The following is a 20,286-nucleotide window of genomic DNA, read 5'->3' as shown; positions in this document are numbered from 1 at the left end:
ACATAAAATGCGGGGTAATGTTTTTGCGTTCAATTTAAATAAATTTTATCAAGTGCATTAAAAACTTCCGTGTAACTTTGAGTACATTAAGGTCGTGTGTTTTTTGTTTTTATTAACTCTATCGTAGCACGTGTAAAGCGTACAATGAATAAATCAATTATTATAGTTTTATAACCACATTGTTCCCGTCACAACGTTACGCTCTCGGCTTGGTAATGCAATGCGCACTATTGTTTACCTTATCTTAGCATTTTTATCACCAGAATTTTTAGTATTGACCGATTGGAGATACGAAGGTTTACCGGTCATGGATTCTGAGTTTTAATGATTTTTAGTTTTTAAACTATCGCTGATTATAAACAGAGCCGCTGTCCATCGATGGTGTATTATTTTCTGGTTTCTATAATACGGCGGCGCGTAGAAAATTCGCAATAACATAAAACGACTATGCGAAGTGCTCTGTAAACAACTCAAATAGTAGTTGTTTTAGGTATAAAGTTTCGCAGTACGTTGTTCATCTGGTTGCGTCGTTATCTCGGCGTGCAATCGATCCGACAGATGGCGCAGCGGGCCAATGGCGGAGCTTGACTCCAACAGCTGCATACGACCCGTCCTTATTTCACACGAGGAGAGAACAGTGGTAGAGCAGTAGGCATTGCAGAACTGCTATTGTTTAATCGGAAACTTAGAGTCAGAATAATTTTGTTCTGCCCTAGTATAACATAGCAAACTCAATGGAACTGGGCTTTTTGTGTTTTAAATTAAATGGCATATTTTTTTGTAAATTTTAAATAAACTTCACTAGCCTCATATCTTATATATTTAATTCGATACACGTTTGTCCTTAAAAGTTTTAAACGACCTAGAGAAATGAAAGTCTGAAAGTCTGTTGAGGTATATGTACGTATTTTAATTGCCTTTTACATGTAAATTTTTAATTTAATTAAAAGAAAAAAACACTGTGTATTATGTTTTAAAATTACATTAATAGTTTTACATTTCACATTTTAACGAAACAAGAGGCTCATTTTGAAGCCGGTTTAAAGATCATATATTTGGATATTTTTAAATTGACAACATCCCAGGTGGTAGCGTGTTTTTTCAGGTGAAACTTTTTATACTCCCTTTGAACTACACGCTACATTAACTCTAGCAGCTACTGACCTGTAACAGATTTTTCGTTTGATAAATCAAATTAATATTCAAAATAAATAAAAAAAACCTGTCATTGATGAAGAAAGAGCTATTTGCGTGTCTCTACTTGATTGCGTTATTCTTAACGCTTTTAATAATAGAAATTTGTTTTGTTTTACTTAGTTGATTGGACTGTTAAGTATAAGAGTGCATCGAACCACGCGATAAGTCATCTAAGTTACATCAGTTGGGATTATAAACGAAGTAATTACTTATGTGGGCACGAACGATATTTGGATTATTTGAAGTTGGTCGTTACTATTTGACCCTTCGGTAAATGTTAATAACATGCCAAGTTATTACTTTTCGATATTAGCGCTTTATTTTAAATACTGGGTTAATATTAAGGGTATGTAAGCTGGTTTTAACTGTCAAAAGTTTAAAAACAAACGTCCTTTTGCTTCTCTGATATGTTAATAAAAATTGATGAATCTATACGTTTGTGTGGCCACCCTTAATACCAGCCTTAAACAACACTAATAAGAGGTTACAAATTGACACTACAAATGTACGATTCAATTGTATGTTAGCTCTGTATTATGCGTTTTACGTGATTGTCCTTTAAACGCGTCATTTTTACTAGAAGCTTCTGTGGAAGTGAATGCATGCGCTCTCTAGTTGCTAGCTCACGGAACTCGTTTTGACATTTGTGACGTGATGAGATCACTCAGCACCGATATGGTAGCTTGTTTGCGTTAGCTTGTGTATTTGGATCCTTTTAGCTGTTGTAACACTAACGTTTTGGTGTGCATTATACTGATACCTACTAGGATATTGCAACTTTAAATAGCTAGTTTTTTTTTTCTTATGAATTGAACGTATAGTTCGTATTCCACACGTTCTTTCCTTAAAGCGAAATCCGTACCAAACAAGATTTGTAGAAGTCTACGCAAAAACTCATTACCTTCGGTCCTTGTTACGTGACATGAAAGCTTTACATTTGCTCGTGATTTTCAATAAATAATATGTGTACAAATTGAACAAAACTCACAGAAGCCGTACAATACCGAACTGGCTACACTTTATTAAATTAGTACCCGCACGACGGACACGGTGTTTCACACGCGAAGGACATACAATTGCCCAAATGATGCAGGCGATTTTAAACCTTTATGTAACTGAAATAAATGCGATTGTACTATGTCGGTTCCATTGAGTCACAGATCAAAACTTCAGTGAACGTGGTGCCTATTCACTTAATCGGTTTTGAATGGCAATAAATATGATAGCTTCTCTAACATGTGAGCCTTATTGTAGCTTCGATTTTGATTTATGTATAGTACATAATTTACTTTGATGAGGTCTAACTCTCAGCAAATGCTTTTGTCTCCACGAATGTAGTGATACTTACATGCAGTTTATTACGATAATTATTTTGAAACCATTAGATACCTTTCGCCCGCGACTTCGTCCGCGTGGAATTCAAAAAACAAAGATATGTAGCCTATGTGTTCTTCCAGACTATCCTCTACACCTGTACCAAATTTAATTGAAATCCGTTCAGCCGTTTAGGCTACAAACTTCAACAAACTACAACAAACATCCATCCATCCATCTAAACTTTCGCATTTATAATATTACTATTATAAACATTATTAGACATAGTGATAAAGTTAACTGATAAAACATTAATTATTATGTTCACGTATTTAAAATTTTGTGTAATTAGAAAGTTTTTGTTTCTAATTTCTATCTATTATAAAACTTTCACGGCGTTGAACGAAAATCTATTGTTTTACGCCGGTTGTATTTATTATAAAAAAGTTTGTATAGCCGATATCGATTCGGTAAGATTTAACGTAAGAGTGAAACGTAGTTTGCCTTTTACCAAAATCGCGTGATTATTTAAAAATAGCTTTACTGTACCCAGTGAGTATATGAGCCATTATTAGCTTTAAGGAATTCAACCATGATCCAATTTGTATAGCTACTTTTAACAGTTTGCCAAAACTGTGAACACATTGCTGTAACAGTTTACCTTTTAGATATTATCGATACGTTTGTAACTCACCCGCATTTAACTGTATTCACGTTTTATACAATATAGAAAATATCACCCGTATAATTTAACATTTTTAAATGAATAGTGTTATACTTCTAATTGATATAATTTATGATATTTTTAGGATGCCGCATGTACGAAAAATGTAGTATTTGCTTGTATTGGATTATTTAATATTAAATACAAAGTATTAATACAAGCGCTCTTGTCTTATCCCTATCTTTATAAAGATAACGCCCGCTATTTGTTAGTCATACTTATCTTTGAACTTGACAATCTCCGTAAACAAGTCCACGGGTATCCAAAACGTGTCATTACTTTCGGATTTTTTGGTTTTTTAATGTTTTAATTCCTTTATAATTTCACGAGATATGTCCATATAACTTAATATTTTCACGTCCATCAAATAAGCTGTCATTGCTTCCGTACATATCATACCTCATACTATCATCTCATATTTTATATTAATAATTATAAATGCGATAGTTTAGAATTGTATTTTTTTAGATGGATGGATGTTTGTTTATAGCCTAAACGGTTAAACGGATATCGATAAAATTTGGTAAAGATTTAGAGGATAGTCTGAAAGAAAACACAGGCTACTTTTGTTTTTTCTTAATTACACGCGGATGGAGTCGCTTGTGAAAGCTCGTTATTGAATTAATTATGTTGATTCCCTTCACTATTTTAATGTTCTCACTATTATGTCCAATGTATTATGTCGAAAGGTACTACAACTAGGTTACCTATCGCAAATATCCGATTCGAATGTAAAGCAACGCATATCACATCTCGAACTTACACAACGTCACGGTCCAGAAGTGTTCGAGAATACACTTGCCCAATCTTCTTACAATTAGTATGCGGCTAATGTTCCGCATTTATTGCCCAATATGTGACATGTTATTGTGACAGCACCGAGGTCAGTGGTAACTACGTGCTCATGTAGAGTATTTACGAGAAAATGTAGATTGTTACAACCCTGATAGAGACCTTTTTTTTAGAGGGGAATGCTTTATGTGGGATTCTCTTGCGAGGCATAAGATGTTACAAGCCTAGTAGAGAGAAGTTAGTTATGATTTTTTGTTTACCATTCCTCGTCTATGTTAGTTGAATGTCTTTGTCTCTGATCTAGACATTTCTTGGTTCTTTTAGAAACCTTTGATCCAATATCTTCGACTCTATTCCTTGATAAGAAGTATATCTGTACTGATTGTGATATCTAAAGGAATTTGTTGTAATTGCGTAGGTATTAAATTACCCAATGGTTAGAAAATGACAAAATCTTTCTGGATAGTTTGAAATATTTCATTAAGATAGGTATGCAAATCTATTTTGTATTTTTTGGATCGTTTTTTTATTTAAATGAATGAAACGCAACCGCGAATTTGTAATAGCTATTAAAAATTTTGGGCTCCGCAATAAATGTGGCAATATCTGTAGTAACCTACCTAAAACATAGTTGTAATGCAACCTTTGGTGTGAGTAAAACTAGTAATACACATATAAGCGGCTATTAATCAATGTTGTCAATTTTCACAAGATTTCTTTGGTATTCACAGTCCCTGATGTTATAAATTTCTCCAACAATTTTGTTGTGCATCAAAACAAATGCCAGTAAAATGCAGTAGTAGCTTGTATTGAAGCTTGCATCTAAATGCCAACTCCTTGGCATACATTGGCATGTGTTTTCACTTTTAGAAAATAAAACAAAGAATGTAAAAGACTAGCTGTTGCTCGCGAATTCGCTTGAGTGAAATGTTATGTTACTCACAGGTAAATTACCTTTCTAACGGTAAAAGAATTATTAAAATCGTCCCTGTAGTTTTTCAGTTATTTCAATGCATACAAAAATACAAATCTTTCCTCTCTATATTATTAGTATAGAAGTATAGATAATGTTCATCAAAGTACAGTCGAAAGAGATCATGTTTTGTAATAGTAATTTAGTTTTATTATAGAAATATTAAATATTTTTTTAAGATCAAGACGTAGTTGGACGTTTGTTATCGTAATCTATAGACGAAGATAACTTGTATTATAAACATAGTCTATACATTGGTCAATGCAGTATGTATGTCGCAATCTTAGGAGTGTTAATTTATTTAATTGGCCGTTGTTTTTCGTAACACATCTGCCGTGTTTAATTTCGGCTCCATTCTCATGGAGGGCCAACCGCTTTAAATTAGTTTATATAACATCATTAAGAGCCGACAGTTTATATTAGTTAATCATGTTTGTCTCTACGCGACACATAACTATGTACATGTAACATCCGCTGTAATTCCCATGTGCTATTAAATTACGAGTAATATGCTTGCCAGCACTGACTCTTTTAAGTAACCTAGACTAGGTTTCGCTCGCGACTCCGTCCGCGTGGAATTAAAAAGAAACAAAAGTGTATAGCCTATGTGTTCTTTCATACTTCTCTAACTATATCAAATTTGATCGAAATCCGTTCAGCCGTTTAGGCTACAAACTAACAAACATCCATCCATCTGAACTTTCGCATTTATAACATTAGTATGATTATTTTTTCTTTTGTTGAATTCTTCTTGTTTCGTCAACCGTGTTCATAATTCTTGTTTAACTCTTACTGCTAAAAGTAAAACAAGTTCATTGAATACCGCGCGAGAATATTTATTTAATTCCCACTAAAGACAACGATTTATGTAATCGCAGCCTGCTTGTTATGTTTCATAATCAATATATCTAGTAAGTGCAAAAGGTCCTATTTGCGAATTAGCAACATTATCTTATCTATTGAGTGGGTGATATTTAATGTGCACTTGTTATCATGAAACGTTTGTCCTTTCCGATGCGTGTTATTTCCTTTTAGAATTGTTTTATATGTTTTGTATGTAATTTGACTCATGCCCGAAAAAACGATTACCTCCTATAGTATGTAATTTTTACAAGTTTCTTAAATAGTAGCTGTGAGAACAAAGCTCTTTGTACATGCGTAAATACTGAATTTGCACAAGTGCGTCTGTTATCACCAACCAGACGTATTCAATCATTGTAATACATTTTGTAAACTTGGTACATTAATAATTCACTCGCTATATAAACAACTAGCTGTTGCTCGCGACTTCCCCCGCGTCAAATTAAAAAACAAATCGCCCATGTTATCTTTGATAACGAAGCTTTTTAATAGTGTAAATATTTTCGAAATCAGCCCAGTAGTTTTTGAGTTATTTTCTATAATAACAAATCTTTCCTCTTTACAATATCAGTATCGATAAAGAATGCCAGTAGAAAATAGAAAGTACAGCTACAATTTACACTTTATAAACTATATAAAGATAGTGGAAATTCGTCACATAAGAAAGTATGTACGGTCGTAGACACTAAAGCAAGGTCGCTACTCGCAAGAGGCGTTCACTTTCGCCGCAATTTGTCAAGCACGAACCTTCTAGTACACGTAAAGCGCTTTACTCGCTTTTTTGCTTTTTTATGCGAAATCTAGTCTAGAAACTAGTTAACCACTTGTACCGAGTTATTCCTTATAAGAACTTTTTGCATTCTCAAGTAGTAAGTTTATGGATCAAGTACGATTTTCTTTTATGTAGGTCTTGTTGAGTTTTTAAAGAGCAAGTTTTTCAAAGTTGGATATTTTAAAAGTATTTTTATGAAACGGTTTTTCTTTTTTACATTACGTTTTAACTGTTATGATATATGTTGTATATGACAATACATTCACATCATATCAATAAAGTTTACAAACTTATGAAAAAAAAAAAAACAAATTAGGCACTGATTTATATCTGTCTAATAGTATTTTTCTTATCAATTGTAATTTATAGTAATCATTCAATTCATCAGTAGTAAGATAACGATCTGATCTTTAGATTCCAGTACGGATCGCTTTCACCGGCAAATACATAACAATGCAAATCACCGGCACCAATCAATTCCACGTTGTTTCGTCGTTGACGTCACTCATGTTGAGAAATTCAACGTTTGTTGTGTTTTAACTGAGTTTCCATTGACAAGCATCAAGATCTACGACACTAGTGAAATAATATCGTAAATAACAGATATTTAGAATTTAAATTTATTGAGATTCAATTAGTTGTAATTGTGACTAAAACTAGATATCAAAATTCATAGTACATTTCGGTAACAGAACGGAAACAATGTTTGCACAACCGAATTTAAATACATATACCTGTTATTTGAAACGGATATATTATAACATACAGGATATTACATTTTATTAGATTTAAAGCTACTTTTCTCCTAAAAATGATACACAGCCTAATATTAGTTTTCCCACAGTTTGGATCCGATTTGACATAATACAGTGGGTAGTTTTAAGGTTCTGCAGAAACGATTTGGATATACGAGGAAGGTGTCCATCACTTAACGAAGTTTGATACTCTATGGCTAATTATGCACTGATAATACCCGGTTCTTGGTACTGATAAAAGGAGAAAATGAATTCTTGTAACCACACGTTGCTATCATAAATGTAGAAAGTGTTAAGATTGAATGAGGATGGCTACAAAGGTAGAGGGAGACTGAAGGAAGTATAGATGGATTGTGAGAAAGAGGATATGATTTTAAGAAGGGAGTGGATTCAGGACATGGAAGAGCAGACCATGCTGTGCCGACCCTCCGTAGGGGATAAGGGCAAGTTGATGACACGTTACTAAATGCTGATCTTGAAAAAGGTATGCCTATATTATTCCGCTAAAAAAGAAATTAAACACTACTACTATGCAATCATTTGAATGATACCAAATTGTAACTCCAATATTTGCATCACTTTGCGGAAGTTTTTTGTTGAATTTTAAAAACTACTCTAAATGTAAAATTATTATATATTTCTTATGCATTAACCTCATTGAATTTTAACTTTGATTTAATATTATGTCGTGGATGGAAAAGTTTTGTACGTCCTCGTTGGTGTTACGCAAAACTATCGTGGAATATTTTGTTTCTTTCTCTATTTAAATGGTATGTAGATATATTATAATTTGAACTAATATGATGTTGTACACGATTTTAAAACTCATTCTTCTATGGTGTCGAAAATGAGACGAATTTACATAATTGTGAAAAGTACAGTAAACAAAATATTGTTTATTCGTTTAGTTTATTGCTATATCAGAGTTTTCTTCAGATAATGTTAGATGCAGTAATCTTTTACAGTATGTATGTTGGTACTATTTCCTTAGCGGGTTTTTTTTGTCCAATTTTCCTTGACATCTCCGTCACAATAAGGAAACGGATGATTATAGGTTTTTATAGAATACAAAAAACAATGTTGTCAGTAATTGTAGTCTATTTTTGTCGTTGATGATTGAATGTCAAATGATTGTTCAGTGGAGCGAACTTCAATTGACATCAGCATGGCGCCGTCCAGATATTATCAATTTATTTTTATGTTGGGTGTTTCTATGTAAAGGTACATATGGAATATTCTCAAAATAACCTTTTATGATACTGTCATGTAAATAACTAAATAAATAAAGACATTGGATTTGTCAATTTAAAAGATTTTTAAGAACATGTCATACTTCGTACTTCATACTAATGTTATAAATGCAAAAGTTTGAATGCATGTTGGTTAGATTTTGTAAACTGCTGAACTGATCTTGATGAAGAACACATAGGCTACTCACTTTTTTTAATACCAAGCGGACGTCGTCGAAAGCAAAAGCTAATTTTTCTTTAAAGACATACCGATTGTTTATTTATCAAAAGTTGTGTTAAGTTTGATTACTGGCGTTATAAATTATAGATTCCATTAGCATAGTAAAAGAACTTCAAACTGATTTGCAGTAATGGTGTGCGTCTATTTGGCTCTCTTCCACAAGTCGTTCCAAGTTTATCGTTACTAATCGATCATTCGTCACCACATTTTATATTCTTGATCACAACACGAAATAGAAAAAAACATTTCAGATTTTATTGTCAGCTTTGATCTTTTTTAATTACAGACATCCGAAGTGTATTTTTGTACTTTGTGAAGTGAAGTGACTACGTTTTCTTCCATTATTTTTTTCTCTTACATTCTACAAGATACTTGTTGTATTTACAATATTAGTATAGTACTTTTAACCCGTCAGTTACATAAAACAGCAGCCCTAAAGTGAAGGGCGCAGTTCTTTTAATACGAGATCATTAACAAAGCTTTAAACACTCGAAGCATTTCTTTTTTGTTTGAATTAAGGTCATTAGTAGAAGTGAATGGGCGTTGTAGCCCTCGCCGTTAGCTCATCGTCGGCACATCTGCGCACGCACAGACCCGATAACGTTATAAATAAACGCACTATTCATTGCTCACTCGTTCTCTTGTTCCGAATTGAGGGTTCTTTTTTTAAACGATTCCCTTTTTAATAGGTTAGGGTTTTATAAGGATTTTTGTAACGTCTTTGTATATTTTTTTACTACGCCGAAATCGACTTCGACCATATGAAATTAGAAAAAATTAAGCCTATATTAGTATACCGATAACGTAGCTTTTAAGGGTAAAAGAATTTTTGAAATCGATCCATTAGTTTTTGAGTTTTTTATAGTATATAAAAATACAAATCTTTCCTCTTCATAATGTTAATTTAGAAGATATAATGTGACCACAACTAGGGAAAATATGCTTTTTATCCGAAATATAGAGCCACAAAGACCTGAAAGGCAGTACTTACAGATAGATAGATAGTTGGTTTTATATTTCGCAAATTCAGTTTTGGCTGTTATGTTATTGCTGCTTTTCGTTTGCTTCTCAATCTCAATGCAATAGCCGTCGTATTACGCGTCTCTGAATTGATCTAACGCTACAAATCGTACGAGGTCGTCGTCCGCTTTCTCCATCGGGCTTTTTATATTATGCTTTCGTAAATCTTATGTCACGGACTCCCCCGTTCAGCTGCGCTCAGACGCCGCATACAAATATTGCACGTGCCCACTCTATGATTAGATACATATTTACATTGCTAACTAACTGTGTTTGCGTCGCGCACTCGACGCAATTGATTTAATACGATCTAATAAGGAATTGCTTTGAAATTCAACCAGCGTATACGAATTTGGCAGCCGCGTTAGCCTTTTATAATGTTAGGAATGGGATTCCATTCCCTATATCGTTTACTACCAAGACTTATATGTAAGTAATGTTAAGCTTCAGATAGAAATTGATTGAAATATATTTTAGTAGATTAAGAGTTAAGTTAAGGGTAAAGGAATTACAATTCCTTTACAAAATAAAAAAAAAGTAAATAAGAATATGGTAAAAATTGTCAACAACGACATAATGCTACAGGGAAACGAAAGAAATGTAACTTAAATTTTAAACGTATATATCTTCGCAATGAAACTGAATAAAAACTCATAATTTACTTACTTTTAAGATATAAAGCTCAACATATTTTGGTCCTTGAAATAATTACATACGTCGATTTGCTTAATCGTGCGTCTGTTTGCACAACTGCTTTTACCCACAAAACATGCATAAGAGCTAGTGACGTCGTGCTAAACCTAGATGTTTTGTTTATGCGTTTTGCCAGTTGTTTGGTCGCGTTTCGGCCGCGGACGTAATCGAGGTGATCCTTATTCGACTGGTATGCAGGCGGTGTTGCTGTTTCCTTGCGCAAAGCAGTCGGTCGCGCGCTCGCTCGCAGCTAGGTCGTGCGTATTGCTGCCGCCTGACGATCGCCGGAGTACGTACTCCCGGCGCTCATGTACACAGTACACACTGCGTGCGGATATGGCCGTGTGAAAGACACTAATAGTGTTTAGTGTGCTCGTGTTAAAAGTTTGTGGCTAACTCGTGATTTATAACATATCAAATGGTTCGGAAAATTGTCGTTGTCGGTATACGTTATTACGAAGACCCTTTCTATAAGTACGTTGTGTGTAAATAAACGTGATCCTTGTTTGTATCATACTTAGCGAATGTAGTCGTAATTGTTTTAACCGTCTGTGTGTTCTTTTCGCAGACATGTGACGGGTGCGAGTGGGCCACCGGCGGGATGTGGCCACCAGAGGAACAGATCGCTGGACTCGGTCCTACAGAGGATACCGGAGGACATGACGCCAACGTCGGGCGAGGGCGCACCGCTGCGGCTGCCAGGCGACGTCGCGACGCCGCGGCTTGCGCTGCCCCCCGGCGTCCCCGCGGGCTCCGACGACTCCGGCATCCACACACCACCTGACGGTGCCGACGAGGATCGGCCGCAGCCGCCAGCCGCCGCGCGCAGCCGCGAAAGCCTCGACTCCGGCAATCCAGAAGACACAGATAAGCCGCCCGACCCTCCCGACACTATACCGTCGATACCCAGTCACATATCCACCGTGGACACCTCCAAAAACAAGGGCTTTCTTCTCAGACTATTCGAAAGCAAATTGTTCGATATGAGCATGGCGATATCATACCTGTTCAACTCCAAAGAATCGGGTGTCCAGACGTATCTGGCCAATAAGATGTTCTCGTTCCCGTACGAGGACGTGGACTTTTACTTGCCTCAGCTGGCGACCATGTACATAGAGATGAGCGACGTGGCGGACGTTCTGCGGCCGTACTTAGTGCACCGCTGCAAACAGAGTGCAGAGTTCTCGCTGCGGCTCGCGTGGCTATTAACGGCCTTCGGCGGCGACTCGAAGAGGTCCAAGGCGGCTAAGCTGCGGGACTCAATACTCGCGGAGGAGATAAGGCCGGCGGCGCGGCGGGGTCACCACAGGTCGCAGTCGGACGCTTCCGCGCTCAGGATCACTACACCCTCGGGTCGGCACCTGGGCGACCTGGCGTCTGGCCGCGCCTTTGACAACGGCTGCCTCTGCGGGGAACAATGCTCCTGCGGCGCCCCCAGATTAGCTCCACAAACACAGGTTAGTGTTATATCTTTAACGATAGATACAGTAGCTTACATATTTTATTTAAGCACGGTAATTGGTTATTTTTAACTTTCATTTCAACGCTGTTAGCAATAGCGTACTTGCAACAAGCTGATTAAATTTCACAACACAGCATAACATACAACACGTAAAAAAGAATGCAGCATAAGTGCACAATTAACAAAAGTTTTTAAAAGATTTGTGCTTGCAAGTAATATTAAATTGGTAAACATTGTAGATTGATTTTAAAAATTTAAACTACTCTAGACATTAAATTACTATACAATAGTTTTAATTTATACGTTAAAATATTATTATATTTTACTTTATTATAATCCTGTATGCATAACAAAAGAAAATACGAAATGTATAATATCATATTCAATATTTCAAAATTATTCTCATGAAGTAAACTATATGTAAAGAATATGCAAATTATTAAACTGAAATCTACTTAAAAATAAGTTTGCGACATATTTTGACGCAACAAGTGGTTTAGATAAATCTATTTCAGTAGTCAAAATGACTCATTGTTATAAGCTTCAAAGGACAACAAACACTTTAATGTAATTAAGTGTTGGCTTGTGGCGCCACCCTGATAAATATGTGTGAATGTGTTTGATTAGAATGGACTTACGATACTAGTTTGCGAAGTGCGCTTGTCCGTGGTATCACAACGAATGGAACAGCCATTTGTAAACTTTGTGACCGACGAATTGTTATAGAAAAGTGTGAACATTTCTGCATACATCAGAATTAAGACATATATTTTGATAAAAATATATTAGCAAATTTGTTAAATTAAACATAAAGTGAAACCTTAATATAAAGTATTGATTAAATATGGCTAGACGACAAGTAATCAGTAATTGCTTTGGGAATTACGTGAGGTATGTAAGTTAAGTAAAAATTATAATTATTTGGCAAATGACGCTGTGGATATATTTTAGCTAATAAAGCCTTTAAAAACTCAAAGATATATTTTGTCACATATTTTCATTGTGTTGAACGTTTTGTTGATAAAATTTATTCTAAACAGCTAATTCAGAAGGCAATATATTATAAATGTATTTTTTACGTGCTCATACACTTTTTTTGATAGGTATAGACGGAAATAATCACGTAACTTTTGTTTCTTACTCTGTACATACTAAACAATTTTACTTTATTATCTCACTTGTGTCAACATACAAATTAATATTTATAATTATATTATATGTATAAAAATAATTGAATCTATTAGATGAAAGTAATCATTCAATCTTACAGATTCTTTCAATTAGTACTATACATAAATCATGTAAAGAACGTAGTCTGTATATTACACGGTTTTCCCAATAAAAGGTCAGTAGATATCTTCATTACTATCGATTTTAACAAAGTAGTGACGTAATGGCAATGGAATTTCCGACGTTAACAAAGTGCAATCGTCGACACCCCTACACCCGGTGGTAACTTTGCAATTATGGCTATTGATTCCCATGAGTCATGTTGGGACACCCCTAAATATTGCGTGTTCATAAGATATACAGTTCAATACTATTTTTAGATATATCGATTTTGTATAGACTCTATAATTAGTAATGACAGAAATATAGCAATTACAAATGCATATTATTACAATACTGTTTTTTTTTTCAAAAGCAAGCTCATTAACACGTTCACTTCTATCTGTCCGAAATTTTTATTTAAAATTATTAGTAATTTAATGAAATTAATAATTTTAATCTATTAATAGTGACAAAAAGTAGTATGATAACATCATAAAAAAATATGATTATTACGAAAGGCACGCCTCTACAATTAATGACATAATACTTTTACACGCATTTGTATAGCAACTGTAAAACGATTCCTGGGTTTTATGCTTTATATGTGTCAATACGATTCCATATATTTAAATTAGACAAAAAAAATTAAATTAAGAGTATAGATAACTTATTTTATTATGCCAGTCATAGCCCAGTAGATCTAGACTCTCTAGGAGTCTCTTTTTTACCATAAACCTCCCGCTTTTTTACCATAACTAGCGGGCGTTTAGTCAAATTTTATATAAGAGTTCTGACATGAGTCTGTGAGTCAGGCGTTCTGGGCGATTGCCCAACTGTGACCTACTCCTAATGACAGTACTATTCCTTTATATGGTAAAGGATAACCTATTTGTTAAATATTTTGAGGTCATGCCCTCATTTTGTTTAACAATCTAACCCTCATCCTATGTCCGTGATTTAATGAAATGGTAGCCGGTTAATAGGGTTACACTCCGTAGGCTTATTTAATTTAACCTCCGTATTGGGGTCACGGTACTTCAACAGCCTACTTAACTGCTAATAAAATATCAATTTATTTAGTTTTTTTCTTATATTAACGCAACTTATACCATTTTATCGATATTTCGTAGGAATATACCCACGTATGTGCTAATTTTCATGACGACGATTTCAGTCCTTAAAAATAAAAAGGTGTTATTTTTTTAATTCCCGTTACAAAGTATTACGTCAGTTATTTCAATATTTTATCATCAACTTTTCAGTTTCTTACGGCGTTGACGAACATCGGTCGCCTGCTGGCTGGCGTGGCGGATAAGGAGCGTCGGAACGGGCGTTTACGAGCAGAGCTGGCCTCACTCGATCTCAATCTGCCGGCGCGTGTGTGGCTACCGCTGCATCACAGGCCTCACTATGTGCTGAGGATACCACCGCATGCCGCTGCTGTGCTTAACAGCAAGGATAAGGTATGGTATACACTTGTATATTTAAAATTGAAATTTTACACAAAACTCAATTTAGAAATATAGCCTCGCAAAATTATATCATTTGTTTGTTCTTGGGTGCGGTGAAACAATGTTATGTAGAGTGTAGTCTTGTTGTTGCTCACGTATATACAAGGTCAGACGCGACGAGACGTCAGTGTCAACTTTCTTGTCCCACCTTGTCCCCTCCCTTAAGTTATATGCACGTAACTCATACAAAATTAAATATACTAGCTACTTTCTAGTAATATGGTGCCAAATACTGGCATTTCTATCTCCGAATATAATTTATACCTATACATAAATGCAATGTCCCCGGACAGTGTTTTGTCTTGTTACAAACGCCTGCTCCAAAATACAAATAATTTCAAATTATAAACAAAACTAGTTTTCGCACGCGATTCCATCTACATGGGCTTTTAAAAAACAAAAGGAAATATCCTAATGTGTTCTTCCAGACTATCCTCTATATGCCAAATTACATCGAGATCCGTTCAGCAGTTTAGGCTATAAACTCTAACAAAGATCCATCCATCTAAAGTTTCGCATTTATAATTTAAGTAAGATGTCTTGAATATCTCGAGCTGTTGAAACCGGATGTGATATGTCTTGTCCTCGTGTCTAAACCCCTATTTATTGCAGATATTGTTAGCTAAAGCGAGGACAAGTGAATGTTCAACATCAGGTCGGATGTTTAACATTACTACGGTACAGTACTTTACGCGGTTGTAGTCTACAAACATAGAGCAGAGATATGTAGTTATTTTAAACGAATGAATTACAAAACCATTTTTAAATGTAACACAATTTGAATATTTCTTTTCTTTGTTACAATACAAATAACGTAAATTGAATTATGCGAAGCACTTTACATACGTCTAGTTTTCTACGAACCGCCTCACAGGCAAGGTTTCTCATATTAATGTCAATGGACATAACAATTGGATTGTACTCTGAACTGTATATGTCTTAGACGTACATAATCTTACTTATATTTTATATTTTTTTTATAACATAAGGTGGCAAACGAGCAAGCGGCCCCTGAAATCGCCAAAATGGCGAAGCGACCGCTGCCCATAGACATCCGCAATTGCAGATGCGTTGCCTACCCTTATAAGACGGAGGAGGAGACGCACATAAAGAGGATATTTCCCCTTCCTATGCATCTCCTCCACCGTCAAATCCACTCCTCTTCCCAACCTCTCCTTAAAAGAAAATGCGAAAGTTTACATGTTTGTAAGTTTGTAGCCTAAACTTTTAAACGGATTTCTATGAAATTTGGCATAAATGTAGAGGATAGTCTGGGAGAACACTCAAGCTGCATACTTTTGTTTTTTTCCACGCGAACAGAGTCGCTGGCTAGTCTACCTACAAATACAGTAGGCTACCCTACCTATCGCAGTTAAGTCGCTTAGTGAAGCCTTGATGACCGTTTAACGACTTTGAGTAAGACGATTAATCAAAATTATTAAATTGAATAACAGCCAAAGACAATAAGGATGTTTTTATCAGTTACGTCTATGATATTAACACGTAATGTACGAATTATTAAATTTTATGATTGTTCTCCGTGGGAGGTGACCTTAATCGACGTGTGGGATTAATGCAAGGTTACTATTGCTTGAAAGTGTACGAATTTGTTGATCTACATTGAAATACATTTATTTATATGTTAGTTTCAGATATGTTTAATTTTATTTGCAGGCGCCATATATAATGTACGTGGAAGTACTAGAGACGGAAGGGCATGAACCGTTGCCGTCTCGCTTGCTCCCCCCCGCGCCGCCCGCGCCGCACTCACCCCCCATCCGGCATACGAAGAGCGAGGAGAACTTAGTACCCGAGTGGCCCTCGTTAGTACCTTATACCGCACATGAAGACGATGCCGGTGACTGCTGGAGTCATGATGATGATGATCTAGCTCAATACACCGCTACTTCCCGTCTGCCCGCACCCGATACACTATCCCAGGTATGACGTCACACAGGTCTTTACTAGTAATCATTCATGTCTCTTACGTTTAGAGCGTACACCTGAAACTATATCAAACAACTGTTGTCTCTTTTTTACTGCAAGCTTATATGGAGGTGTACTATTCGATTTTTAGTTGTGCAACTAAACAGTTGAATTGGCGGCGTAACAATCGACAATTGCAGAACAGTTGTGCGATAGTTTAGTCGAAGATGTGCACCCGATCAGTCTTAGTTCTCATGTATTTCGACGTAGGATTGGCTTTGTTATCTTCAGTCAGTAGTCAGTAGTCAGTAGTCAACAGTATTTTTTTATTCGATGTAATATCGATAAATGTAATAGAATAGGCAATGCTTATACAAATGAGGTACAGTTCGCTCTTACGATTGTTATCCTTTCATATAAAAACACTGCTCGACTCTTTCAGTTTTAAAAGCAAGCGAATTTTTCATAGTACGATTGTTAAAAACAATGTATAGAATTTTTCTGGAACGATTTATAACATTATATGAATTGGTAACATGTTAGGTGTTATTATATTTGAGTTAATGAAGATAGCAACTAGATATAACTAAGTAGATTTCATCTTGTAAGTTTTTGCGTTGTTTTGGTTTTGTTTTCCAATCTCATTTCAAAATGTTCAATCGTTGCTTATAAAGTGGACCATCGCTAGGTTCCCCGACTGTACATATTAAATTAGCATGTACCATCTTACGATACTCATCCGTTATGATTGTGGTCAAGCGTTTCCTTATTAATAAATTATGTTACGAATTCAATTGCAGTCCGAAGTGACTATTTTTCTGTCTTTCTAGGAGTGTGTTTGTGTGTGTGTGTAGATGTCGTGTATGTCACTGTATCTGCCTTTCTAGGAGTGTATTTGTAATTTGTGTCTGTGCAGATGTCGTGTATTTCCGCATTTTCTTTCTTTTTAAGAGAGTATTTGTGTGTGTGTGTGTGTATAGATGTCGTGTATGTCCGCTTTATCTGCTTTTCTAGGAGTGTATTTGTAATTTGTGTGTGTGTAGATGTCGTGCACGTCCGCTTTATCTGCCTTTCTAGGAGCGTATTTGTAATTTGTGTCTCTGCAGATGTCGTGTATGTCTGCTTTTTCTATCTTTCTAAGAGTGTATTTGTAATTTATGTGTGTGTGTAGATGTCGTGTATGTCGGCGGCGTCGCTGCAGTCCGCGTCGTCGTGCGGGTCGCGCGAGTCGCTGGCGGTGGGCGCGGGCGAGGTGCGGCGCCGGCTGGCCGACGCCACCGCCGCGCCGCCGCCCAACGCCTTCCGACACGACCCCGCCGACCCCTCCGCGCTCGCACTCAAGGTAACTTCAATTATACTTTGTCTTATTAAAGCGTATTTAATCTCAAATGTCAAATGGACTAGCTGTTTTATATTTAAATGTTACTCTATATTTAATTTTATAAAGTGTTAATACATTTCTTTGTTACGTAGGATAGGCAAACACAGTATGTTTTTAAATATTTTTTTTTAAATTATCAAACTTATGAAAGTCTTTAAGCTATATATTTTCAAGCAGTTTAATTTAGGGACTTAAAAATGGGCAAAATCGTCACGAGGGAAAGGAAAAAAACTACAAGCCAATAACAGCAAAAAAGCAAGATTGTCATGGTATAAGTAATTGTGAGCCAATGGCAAAGTCCTTTGTTATACATGTATAATTTCGTCATTTGCAAATAAAAGTTTTACATTACAAATGTAAAGTTTTTATTCTGATAATTATTAATTAACCGTGTTGTGTTTGTAATTTCAGGAATCGTGGGAGAGTAAACTAGCTCGCATGCGGTCGTCGTCTCCGTACGGTTCGCTGTCGGGATGGCGGCTGCTGGGCTGCATCGTGAAGGTGGGCGACGACCTGCGGCAGGAGCTGCTGGCCGCGCAGCTGCTGCGCCGGCTCAGCGCCGCCTGGCGAGCGGAGCGCGTGCCGCTCAAGCTGCGCCCATACGAGATACTCTGCCTGGATGCGGAGTGCGGACTCATACAGCCGGTCAGTACACATGTACCGCATAGTGCGGACTCATACAGCCGGTCAGTACACATGTACCGCAGAGTGCGGACTCATACAGCCGGTCAGTACACATGTACCTTATAAAGCGGACTCGTACAGCCGGTCAATACACGTGTACCACAGATTGAGGACTTTTAGAATATGTTTGGAAATGTTTTAAATGTACGTTGTTAAAAAAAAACTAAAGTTTATTTACTTTACAATATGAGCTGATTTAAAAAAAAAACACATAATGTATTATTGTTTAAGTTTAAGAATTTAATGGGTAACAGTGTATGTGTGTCAGGTGCTGAACACGGTGTCGCTACACCAGATCAAGAAGCAGTCGGGGCGGGCGCTGCGCGCGTGGCTGGAGCTGGAGCACGGCGCGCCCACCAGCGAGGGCTTCCTGCGCGCGCAGAACAACTTCGTGGAGTCTGCCGCCGCCTACGCGCTCACCAGCTACCTGCTGCAGCTCAAGGACAGGTACTTCGATACACTCACACCAATAATTACTATCTACCGATAGATGGGTTCGGGGTGTCAAGCATTTAAAACAAAATCGATGTAATTTGTGCATCTACATAATAACATATTCGTCTGATCTTTACTGAAAAGATGTATGGCTGGTTATTGTCTACGAGCTGTTCCCGTGAAATTATAAATACTTTTATTGTTTTGATTTGTGAACTTTTCATTTACAAATGACAATGACTGGTCTTGACATTGGATTGAATTACCATTATCATGGCAATGTTGCTCAGCAGAATTCTTAAAGAGAATATATTCGTCTTTAGCTGTCTACAATCTACTTTTTTCTAAGACCACAGTTACATACTCAGTCTGATTACATTGTTACAATAATAGTAATAAAATTATGCAATGTGTTCTAATTGTTATTGTTTGTTGACAGGCATAATGGTAACATCTTACTGGACAGTGAGGGACACATCATTCATATAGATTTTGGTTTTATATTCTCCACTTCACCGAAGAATTTAGGATTTGAAAGTTCGCCTTTTAAGGTAAATTATAGATTTAATTATTATAATAATATAATATCTGTAACACTGTAGCATAAATTTAGTAATAGTTGGTTAAAAGGAGTAGTATAAAGTTAGTACTAACTTTTGTCTGTGACTGCATGAGTGGAATCAAAAAAACTTAATACTTTGTCTATGAGATTGCCAGATTTCTACACTTAGCCTTATTTGATCGAGACCCGATAAATCATTTTGAAGGTATCTTCTAACAAACATCCATCTATCTAAACATTTGCATTTATATTATTATTCCCAGCATTCAAAGTTGAGCGAGGACCGAATCCGGTTAGCATTGCAATGCTCATTACTTCTTACTAATATTATAAATGCGAAAGTTTAGATGGATGGATGTTTATTATAGTTTGTAGCCTAAACCGATGATAGATTTCAATGAAATTTTCCACAAATGTAGAGCATAGTCTGGAAGAACACATATTCTACTCACTATTGTTTTTTTAATTCCATGCAGACGGAG

At 36.0% G+C, this 20,286-nt stretch overlaps 1 protein-coding gene across 2 annotated transcripts in view; it reads left to right on the top strand.

Moving 5' to 3' along the window:
• LOC106103688 (phosphatidylinositol 4-kinase beta) overlaps positions 1-20,286 on the top strand; it is a 39,239-nt gene that overhangs the window by 17,413 nt on the left and 1,540 nt on the right. The window contains exons 1-8 of one of the 2 annotated variants that reach the window (XM_013283515.1): positions 10,794-11,045; positions 11,140-12,028; positions 14,568-14,768; positions 16,491-16,757; positions 17,914-18,084; positions 18,535-18,768; positions 19,076-19,254; positions 19,682-19,793. In XM_013283515.1, coding sequence (XP_013138969.1) covers positions 10,990-11,045; positions 11,140-12,028; positions 14,568-14,768; positions 16,491-16,757; positions 17,914-18,084; positions 18,535-18,768; positions 19,076-19,254; positions 19,682-19,793 — 2,109 coding nt within the window. In that variant the 5' untranslated portion in view covers positions 10,794-10,989. Of the gene's footprint in view, positions 1-10,793; positions 11,046-11,139; positions 12,029-14,567; positions 14,769-16,490; positions 16,758-17,913; positions 18,085-18,534; positions 18,769-19,075; positions 19,255-19,681; positions 19,794-20,286 lie in introns of those variants that run through there. The other variant, XM_013283514.1, reaches the window with a different exon arrangement.

This window comes from Papilio polytes, unplaced genomic scaffold, assembly GCF_000836215.1.
Source record: "Papilio polytes unplaced genomic scaffold, Ppol_1.0 DF823731.1, whole genome shotgun sequence".
NCBI lineage: Eukaryota > Metazoa > Arthropoda > Insecta > Lepidoptera > Papilionidae > Papilio > Papilio polytes.
This window is presented reverse-complemented; position numbering and strand designations above follow the sequence as displayed.